Here is a 10,876-nt window from a genome sequence, read left to right as displayed (position 1 = left end):
TAGTACATGTTAAATAGACAAAACTACATAAGTGGAATAACGAAACCAAATTTACAATTTCATTTTATAAAATAATTTCATTATATATATATATATATATATATATATATATATATATATATATATATATATATATATATATATATATATATATATATATAAAACATTGTGTTCTCAATGTCTTTTTTCTAAGAAAATGAGAAAAACTAAAAAAGCAAATAAATTATGTTATCTAATTCTAAATTTTGAGTTTGAAAAAACCGAATAAAATTAGTTCCTTATTTATGTTTTTTCAAACCATTGGGTTAAAACAATGGGACATTATTTTTTTATTTATGTTTTTTATTTATTCAAATAAAATAATTTGACTTTTTTTTAATCTTAATTTTACTTGAAGAAGCATCATAACAAATGATATCTATATACCGGTCCGGTTTCAGGTCCTATCAAATCATATAATCGATTTCCGGGTTTTCCAGATCCGGGTCCATCCGGGCTAGCTTACTTTCATCCTTAGGGTATACCCGTACCACTGGCGGGGGTGGGGTGAGGTGACACTTTCATCGCAGATGGGAACACCATACCTTGGGTATGGTGAGGGTGAAGTGTCTCACCGTGCAACTCTCTCTCTCTCTCTCTCTCTCTCTCTCTCTCTCTCTCTCTCTCTCTCTCTCTCTCTCTCTCAATTTAACACCACTTGGGGAAGTGAGGATGAACATTGAAAAATAAGGTAACATATGAAAAATGAAAGGTTAAATGTGATCATACTATCTAGCCTTAGTTAACAACTATTGGCTACCAGTAACTGATTCCAGCTTCCAGCTAAAAAATAATTTTTCCGAACACTTTATATCATATTAGTACATGTTAAATAGACAAAACTACATAAGTGGAATAATGAAACCAAATTTACAATTTCATTTTATAAAATAATTTCGTTATATATATATATATATATATATATATATATATATATATATATATATATATATATATATATATATATATATATATATATATATATATAACATTGTGTTCTCAATGTCTTTTTTCTAAGAAAATGAGAAAAACTAAAAAAGCAAATAAATTATGTTATCTAATTCTAAATTTTGAGTTTGAAAAAACCGAATAAAATTAGTTCCTTATTTATGTTTTTTCAAACCATGGGGTTAAAACAATGGGACATTATTTTTTTATTTATGTTTTTTATTTATTCAAATAAAATAATTTGACTCTTTTTTTAATCTTAATTTTACTTGAAGAAGCATCATAACAAATGAAATAAAAATAAAATAAAATTGTTTTTAAGTGGATAAATAAAAAATATAAATAGAAATATCCCCTCCTAAAACAATAGATGAATTGATAAAAGAAAGCGAGAATTTTTATTATTTTGTTTTCATATAATATGTAATAAATATAATAAACAGATAAAATGTTTTTCTCATTATATAATTATATAATTGAATAACTTTTTTTTCCTAAAATTAAAATGGAAAATGAAATGTAAAAGTTTTAGTTGCTACTGCAAAGTACAACTCACTGTACCATTCCTCATTGGGGTCCACATGGGCCCACCTCTCCAATTGCACTAGCACACGCTTCTTTATGCTAAAATAGGCCGTCACCCAACCTCTTATATTCCATTTCCCTTCTCCTTCCTCCCCACTATTCTCTCCACCGTCACCCATTATTCACTTCCGGTCACCGGATTATTCATCGCCGACAATGAGATTTCATCCATGTCCATGCACATTGTCTACCCTTTCACCACAACATGATCAAGAACCTGAATTATCAGATTCTCAAAGAAATCAATCTGATTCAAAGTCTCTTTCTTCGCTACCGAGTCTGCCTTCAGTTGCTTCATTAACTTCGCATTCCCAACCACCATCAACCACCGCCAACTACCACTATATCACCACTTTCAAAGCCCACACCTCCTCTATATTCTCCCTCGCCCTCACCGGAAAACACCTCCTCTCCGCCTCATCTGATGGCCAAATCCGCATATGGCCTCGAGACCCTTCATCGATATCATCATTATCGCAATCTCCACCACTTTCACCAATCGCTTCCGGAGAATCTTCTGTGAAATCCATGGTGGTTCACGGTGACAGATTATTTACCGGCCATCAAGATCATAAAATCCGCGTATGGAAATTAGACGAAAAACAAGAAACGATCAAATGTGTTGCGACTTTACCGACACTCAACGATCGTCTCTTGAAGCTTGTGTTCGCGAAAAACTACGTTAAAATACGGCGGCACCAGCGGTGCACGTGGGTGCATCACGTGGATGCTATCTCGTCTCTGGCTTTATCGAATGACGGTTCATTAATATACTCCGGTTCATGGGACCGGACGTTCAAGGTGTGGCGGACGATCGACTTCAAATGCTTGGAATCTGTATGGAATGCTCACGATGACGCCATTAACGCCGTCGTGGTGTCTCATGATGGGTACGTTTACACCGGCTCAGCAGATCGGAAAATTAAGGTGTGGAAGAGACACGGCGGTGAGAGAAAACATAAACTGGTGGATACTTTGGAAAAACACAAATCGGCAGTGAATGCTTTGGCTTTAAGCACTGATGGATCTGTTTTATATTCCGGTGCGTGTGATCGGTCGATAATTGTATGGGAGAAAGCCGGTGGCTGCGGTGGCGATGGGTGGCAGATGGTGGTGGCTGGTGCACTTAGGGGGCATACTAAGGCGATTTTATGTATTACGGTGGTGGCGGATGTGGTGTTTAGTGGGTCAACGGACAAAACGATTAGAGTATGGAGGAGGGGTATTGATGGTAAAAGTTATTGCTGTTTGGGTGTTTTGGAAGGGCATAAAAGTCCAATCAAGTGTTTGGCTGCTGCAGAGGAGGTTTGTACTTCTGGAAGCTCTGGTGGTACATCTTATCTAGTTTTTGGTGGGAGTTTGGATTGTGAGATAAAGATGTGGAAATTATGGGTACCATTTCTTTGAATATTTTGAATATTATTATTCTTTGACCAAATTTGTGTGATTATAAATATTTTGAGGATTTACTTTAAATCTTTTAATGTTAATATGAGAGTGATATGTTTCTTTGGTATTTTATTAATTAGTAATACCGTATTAACGATTATTGCATAAATTGTTATGAGTGGAAGTGGATTTGTACTTGAAATTATGCGAACGAAGTATACAACTTTTGATTTTTTTTAACGGGTTAGTGGCATCTTATACTTAAGAGTATCTCCGATAGTTAATTTATAGTATAACGTAATATTATTGGTATTTTATCATTCAATTACTTTTTATATATATAAATTTAGGATAAATTACACGGAAGGTCCCTGTGGTTTAGCGTAGCCTGCGTGCTTGGTCCCTAACAACATTTTTGTAACTCGAACCGTCCCTAATTATAATTTTGATGCATGCTTGGTCCCGGTCTGTTCTAAAAAGACTGATTTACCCTTATTGATTTCTTTTCCCTATTTTAAATTATCTATTAATTAAAAAAATGTTAATTAAATGTGACCTACCACCGAACCCCCCCTCCCCCTCTGCTTCCCTCCCTTCCCTCCTTGTGTTTAGTCCCCGGAAAATCCCACATATTGACGGCTCCCCCTCCCCCTCCCCCTCCCCGCACGACTGTCTTCTCCGGCTGCAATGAAGAATATTCCGGTAATCCCCAACATCAATGGAACTTGAACCTTAAATTCATCCATGATGCAAACCTGAAACTGAAACTAAAATCGAAACTGAAAATTAAATCAAACCCAAAAATCAAAATCAAATATGAATTCAAACCTGAAACTGAAATCAAACTGAAAATTGAATATGAAACTTAATTCCTGGAACTCAATCAAACCTCAAACTGAAAATTAAACATGAAATCAAACCTAACCGGTGTTGTATATAAATCGATCTTGTACGTCAAAATCGATTCCTTACCTTTAAAATCAATTTCTCACCTTCAAAATCAGTGGATGTTGGGTATGAATCGATCTTGTACGTCTATATCGGAGGAAAGAAGGAGGGTATCTGTGGTGGAAGGGAAAGAAGTTGATGGTGAATCTGAATCATCACTTGCAATCTACTTCTCGGAATTATTATGCACACCATAAGAAATGAGTCTCAGGTTTCATGGGGTTTCTGGGAGGTGGTCTGGTGGGGATGAAGAGAACACTTTCCAACTTGAAATCTGGTGGAGATGAAGAAAGGTTTGAAATCGGGTCAGGATGAAGAGAGATCTCCGGTTATACATTGATCTTTGGCGAGCATTGACAGGGCAACGATGAAGGTTTTAGGTGGAGGAAGCTGCTGACGGTGAGAGGTTTGGTGCGCCGGTGGAGATGATACGAGGAACCGATCGATAATTGAATGGGGTTGATTTTAGGGCTTTTTCCATGTAATTACATAAATAGTCCCTTAGGTTTTTATGTTTTATTAAAAATCAAAAAACAATAATTACAAAAAAACAACAAAAGGGTATATCAGTAATTTTAGGTCTGTTAGGGACTAAATACGAAACAAAATCAAACAATAAGGATGGTCCGAGTTAAAAAAAAGCTGTTAGGGACCAAACACGTATATTACCCTAAACCACAGGGACTATCCGTGTAATTTACCCATAAATTTAATTAATATATCCTTATCTATTTAAAATGTTATATATAATCCCCTCCATTTAATTAGACATTTTTAAACATAAATTATATTTAAATAAAAACTATTTTAATAAAGGTTATAATTATAAATTTATATTTCATAAATAAAATATCATTAAATATTTGATAGAATTAATTAACTAGTAATAAATAAATAAATTAAAAAACTAAAATATACTTAAGGGGTAGAATGAGTAGAAAAGCTATATACTTAAGGGGTTGAATGTATAAATGATTAAACTATATTGATCACTTAATATATATATATATATATATATATATATATATATATATATATATAATGGTCAATAAAAATAAGCAAAAAAGCTATATATCCAATAGACATAAGTGTTCAACATAAATAAGTGAATAGTAATAAGCTTTAAAAATCTTCCATTGGAGATAAACGATTTATTAATATATTATATGATTAAAATATTAATGAGAAATAGTTATAAATAATTTAGAATTAATCAAAATTAATTTGGTATTAATTTTGGGTTAATTAGAAATAATTATAGGTTGAAGGACTATAGTTGTAATTGTTCAAAAGTTGAGCAGATGACATGTTCTAGAACCCTCCTTCTAGGGATGGTTTTAGAGGCTCTTTAAGTGCTTCTGGAAGCCTTCATACGGATAAACTATAGACCAGATAATTGTTGGGTTTTGAGCATAACAACATTCTTATGTGTTCATGCAACCCTAATTGCTTTGGATCTAAGTTTTTCTCTAGTTATACATACAAATAGATCTTCCAAAGCAATAACCCTAATACTAACATACAATTTCAGGAAAAACAATATGAAACTAGGGTTAGAATGTTACATTCCTTGTTATCTAGTAATAACAAGTAATCCACGAATGATCTTGACTCTTGAAAGCTTGAGTGCTCCAAGTGTTGCACCTCTAATGGAGTCACAAACACCAAAAACAAAGGATGAGTGAGAGAGAGGGAATAATTTCGGCTAGGGTTTCTCTTGGAAGCAGTGGCCGAAATTGGGAGGTAAGGGGGTCTTTAAATAGCTGTGGCTACTAGGGTTTTTAGGTGGAAACCCTAATCTTTGCTTAGGCTCCAAGCAGCCCATGAACCCACCTTCTAGAAGCCCATGGACGAATTTTATAGAGCCTACTATAGATTTCTTCCAACCCCTTCAAAGGGAGCCATCAGTCCAATACTACAACTATCAATGATTTGCAATATCAGTCCCCGCACTTTTAATCAGTTCCTTTAATCCCAAAATTAATACCAAATTAATTTCTGATTAAATACTAATTAAATAATATGATTTTTAATTAATATATTATTCTTATAATATATTAATAAATCATAAAATAACCTCTCTCTCCAAAAGTCATCCTATCAAGTTGCTATGGTGAAGGCAACCCAAAAGGACCATGCTATTATCAGATCAAGTACATACCAATTATAGTGGGCTTAGACACCTAATCCAACAGTCTCCCACTTGGATAAGTCTAATAACTATAACTGAAAGTATGACTTCAGAATCTTATTAGCAATCGTAGCTTTCAAAAGCCGATGTCGAACTCTGACCTAGTCAATGACACGTCCTTTGGATAAGGGATCATATAATCATCCGTTCTACATGATATCGTGTGGAAAAAGACATGGAGCAGAATCATTCTCAATGTCCAACAATTTGTTTGCCGAATTCTTATTTGTCTGACATAGAACTTAATTGAACACATCAATTCAGTCCTGACCGGGCCCGACACATAAGTCAACACAAAATCATCTAGGGGCCCAAGATATCACTTTTACCCCTAGAGATAAAAGGAACATATAAACTTTGACTTATATGCTTGTACTATTTACTCATCAAATCCACAATAATGTGTTTTGTAACACCAAGTTACTGATGTGTTTACGCATTATCAATGCACAACCAACTCGTAAACCACAACTCATATATCCCGGTTTAAAGATTATACGATATTATCGTCTCACAATCACTCGTGATAAATTCTATTAAGTGATTCAAATGAGCGTGGGTTTAATCCAATACTCAAATCCTATTTCAGGAGTACTCATGACCGTTGCAAGAAACCCTTGCTATGTATAAGCACTTAGACAATCTACAAGCCAATTCATGACAACCTTACTTCATAACTTACTTCCAAAGTATGAACGATTGTGGATAATTTGAACAATCCAATTATTCAGGAAGTAAAACATGCAAAAGTGAAACACAAAATAAACAATTGACAAAAGATAGTAAACTTTACTCATAAATAAATCTTCCATTAATTAATCATCAAATGTCAATTACATTTATAATGTTACAAGTTTCTAAACATCTATCTAATCACTAAAAGTAATATCGTCCTTCAGACCAATGCTCTTCGCATTCTGAACGTGCTTAATCATACTCAGACCCTTCGTAAGGGGATCTACAGGATTCTCTTATGACGATACCCTCTTGACCACGAGGAGTCCTTCTTCTACACGATGTTTGATGAAATGATATTTTCTGTTGATATGTAGGGATCTACCATGATCCCTCGGTTCCTTGGTTAAGGCAACCGCTCCTTCGTTATCACAGAAAATGTCCATAGGCTCCTTTATGGCTGGCACAACTCCAAGGTATCCAATGAAGTTCTTCAACCATATAGCCTCCTTTGACGCTTCGCTCGCAGCAATGTACTCTGATTCGCACGTTTAATCAGCCACAGTCTCTTTCTTGGAACTCTTCCAAGTCACTGCTCCTCAATTTAGGGTAAACACCCAGCCTGACTGAGAACGGAAGTTGTCTCGGTCGGTTTGAAAGCTGGCGTCACTATACCTTGTCACTCTCAAGTTATCACTTCCACCAAGTACAAGGACCCAGTCCTTAGTCCTTCGTAGATACTTAAGAATGTTCTTAACTGCTGTCCAGTAAGCTTTACCCGAGTTCCCTTGATATCGACTGAACATACTCAAAGCAAAAGCGACATCAGGGCGAGTACATGTCATAACGTACATGATCGAGCCAACGGCGGAAGCATATGGCACTCGACTCATTTCCGCTATCTCAGCATCGGTACCGGACTCTGAGTCTTACTCAACTTGGTATTATTCTGGATTGGTAATTCCCCTTTCTTGGAATTCTCCATGCTAAAACGTTTTAGCACCTTGTCCGAGTAAGTACTTTGACTAAGTCCTATTAGTCTTTTACTCCTATTTCTCAAGATCCTTATCCCTAGAATATAAGCAGCTTCCCCATATTCTTCATAGCGAAACAACTTCCAAGCCAAGACTTAACTTCCTGCAAGGTCGGAATGTCGTTTCCAATGAGCAGTATGTCATCAAAATACAATACTAAGAAGCTAACTATACTCCCACTAGCTTTAACATACACACATGACTCATCCTCACTTCTAGAGAAACTAAACTCTTTGACTTTCTCATCGAAGCAAAGATTCCATTTGCGAGACGCTTGCTTCAATCCATAAATAGATTTCTCAAGCTTGCACACTCTATTGGGATATTTAGCATCCATAAAACTTTCCGGCTGACACATGTAAACATCTTCAGCCAGCTTCCCATTAAGGAAAGCGGTTTTGACATCCATCTGCCAGATTTCATAATCATGAAACGCAGCGATGGCTAACATAACCCTAATAGACTTGATCTTGGCCACTGGTGAGAAAGTCTCATCATAGTCAACCCCTGGGGTTTGAGTAAAGGCCTTTGCCACCGGTCGTGCCTTGAACGTGTGCACCTTTCCATCCATATCGGTCTTCTTCTTGAAGATCCACTTGCACCCAACTGTCTTTCGACCTGGTACATTGTCAACCAAGTTCCAAACTTGATTGTCATACATGGACTAGATCTTGCTGTTCATTGCCTCTTTCCATTTAGCAGACTCAGGGACCGTCATGGCTTCCTTGTAGTTAGTAGGCTCATCCAAATTTACTAGTGTACTATCACTTATAAACATATCACCTTCCATAGTAATATGAAAACCATAAAACTCTGGTTCCATTCTAACTCGAGTAGAATGTCTAAGAGGTAATGACTCGTCAATCAGTTCAACATGAATCTCTTCCTCGGGTTGAAGCGCTAGTGTTAGAGGTTCCTTCATCGCTTGACTCTTGAATCTCTTCAAGATCAATTGACCTCCCACTGTCCTCTTGGCATATGAGTTCCCTTTCGCGGAAAACCCCTCTCCTTGCTACGAAGACCACGTTGTCACTAGGTCTGTAGAAAAGATATCCAAAGGATTTATGTGGGTAGCCGATGAAAATACACCGCTCACTTCGAGGTTCAAGCTTTTCGTGAGTTTCACGTCTTACGAAAACTTCACAACCCCAAACCTTGATATGTTCCAACGAGGTAACCTTCCATGTACACATTTCGTGAGGTGTTTTGGCAACCTTCTTTGTCGGGACTAGATTAAGGATATGGGCAGTAGTCTCTAAGGCATACCCACAGAACAATATCGGAAGCGAAGATCGACTCATCATGGAACGAACCATTTATAACAAGGTTCGATTGCGCCTCTCAGCCACACCATTCAGCTGTGGTGTCCTAGGAGGTGTCAATTGTGAAACAATTCCACATTCCTTAAGATATTCGTGGAACTCGATACTAAGATACTCACCATCCCTATCAGATCTGAGCATCTTTATCTTCCTGCCCAATTGATTCTCCACTTATCGTTTAAACTCTTTGAACTTTTCAAAAGTTTCCGACTTACGCTTGATTAAGTAGATATATCCATATATGCTATAATCATTGATAAAAAGTCACATAAAAGCGGTTTGCATCTTTTGTGGCGGATCTGAAGGGCCCACACACATTTGTGTGTATGAGATCCAACAACCCCCCTTCTCTTTTCACAAGTACCAGTGAAAGGTGATTTAGTCATCTTTCCAAGTAAACAAGATTTGCACGTGTCGTCTGACTTTAGGTCAAATGACTCCAACACTCCATCCTTTTGGAGTTGGGCTATGCGCTTCTTGTTGACATGTCCAAAATGATAATGCCACAAGCATGCCTTGTCTAAACCATTAGACGAATCAATATGCAACACATTATTTCCTAAGTTATCTACAACCATCACTATTTCATATACACCATTACAAGGCAATGCTTCAAAATAAAATAAACCATTATAATAAGCATTAATAGAACCAATTTCATTATTAAATGAAAATCTAAAACCTTGTTTGTACAAACCATGAAAAGAAATAATATTCCTCGTCATTTCTGAAGAGTAGCAACAATCATTCAAATCTAATCCTAATCCACTACTAAGCACTAAATAATAAACTCCGATCTTGGTGACAGGTGACGATTTCCTATTCCCCATTATCATGTTCATCTTCCCATGCTCCACATCCCTACTTCTTCTTAGTCCCTGCAAATCAAAAAAATGTGAAAACCACACCATGTATCAAGGACCCAAGAACTAGCATGTGATGAGTTTTTAGATAGAATAGTATAAATACCTGCGAAGGTGGGCTTTATCTTCCCATCCTTGATGTCTTGCAAGTACTTCGGGCAGCTTCTCTTCCAATTTCCCTTGTCTTGGCAATAGAAGCATGTTGCTTCCTTTGGATCGGAAGAGGGAGGAGCAGAACTGGACTTTGCTTTGGATCCACTAGAGGACCCTTCATGGGACTTGTTGGGTTTTGAGCATTCTAACACTTCCTAAGTGTACATGCAGCCCTATTAAACCTTGGATCTATATTTGTCTAAGATACATGCAAAATATTATTTTCCAAGGTTTATAACCTATCTAGCATGGCATGGGGTACTTTTAACCATAAAAGAACTAGATGAATTACATACCTTTTGTTGATTGTTGATTCCTTGGAGTTTGAGAGCCAAGCACCAATAATGTGAATGCCTCAAATGGAAATCACAAATCACCACAAACTTGGAAAAGATGTATGAGAGAGTATACTAACTCTTGATTTTGGCCACCACACTTACACACACACTAGTGTCTTTTTCATGCAACATAAGCTTGTTTATATAGTGTACATGGTTAGGGTGAAACCCTAATAACCCATGTCTTTTCCTCTTCCAAGGATCCATGGGTAAAAGCTCCATGGACTTCCATATAAGCTTAGCCCATTCCCAAATGAGTGTTAGCCCACACCATATAAATATAATAGCCCATGATTTAATTAGTCTTCCTTTTAATCACTAAATTAATTCATAATTAATTCAAGATTAAAACTAATTAAGTAACATGACTTTATATTAATATATTATAACT

The 10,876-nt window shown here is 36.3% G+C and overlaps 1 protein-coding gene across 1 annotated transcript; it reads left to right on the top strand.

Annotated features, from left to right (window-relative positions):
• The first annotated feature begins 1,656 nt into the window (after nt 1-1,656).
• On the top strand, nt 1,657-3,091 carry LOC145169373 (Transducin/WD40 repeat-like superfamily protein). The gene has a single exon (XM_079087953.1). The coding sequence runs from the start codon at nt 1,729-1,731 to the stop codon at nt 2,977-2,979; it is 1,251 nt and encodes a 416-aa protein (XP_078944079.1). The 5' UTR covers nt 1,657-1,728; the 3' UTR covers nt 2,980-3,091.
• The last annotated feature ends 7,785 nt before the right edge of the window (nt 3,092-10,876 follow it).

This window comes from Lactuca virosa, chromosome 4 (genome assembly GCF_052849685.1).
Source record: "Lactuca virosa cultivar CGN04683 chromosome 4, Lactuca_virosa_CGN04683_v6, whole genome shotgun sequence".
Lineage (NCBI taxonomy): Eukaryota > Viridiplantae > Streptophyta > Magnoliopsida > Asterales > Asteraceae > Lactuca > Lactuca virosa.
Note: the sequence above shows the minus strand (reverse complement) of the source record. Positions and strands in the feature narration are given on the sequence as shown.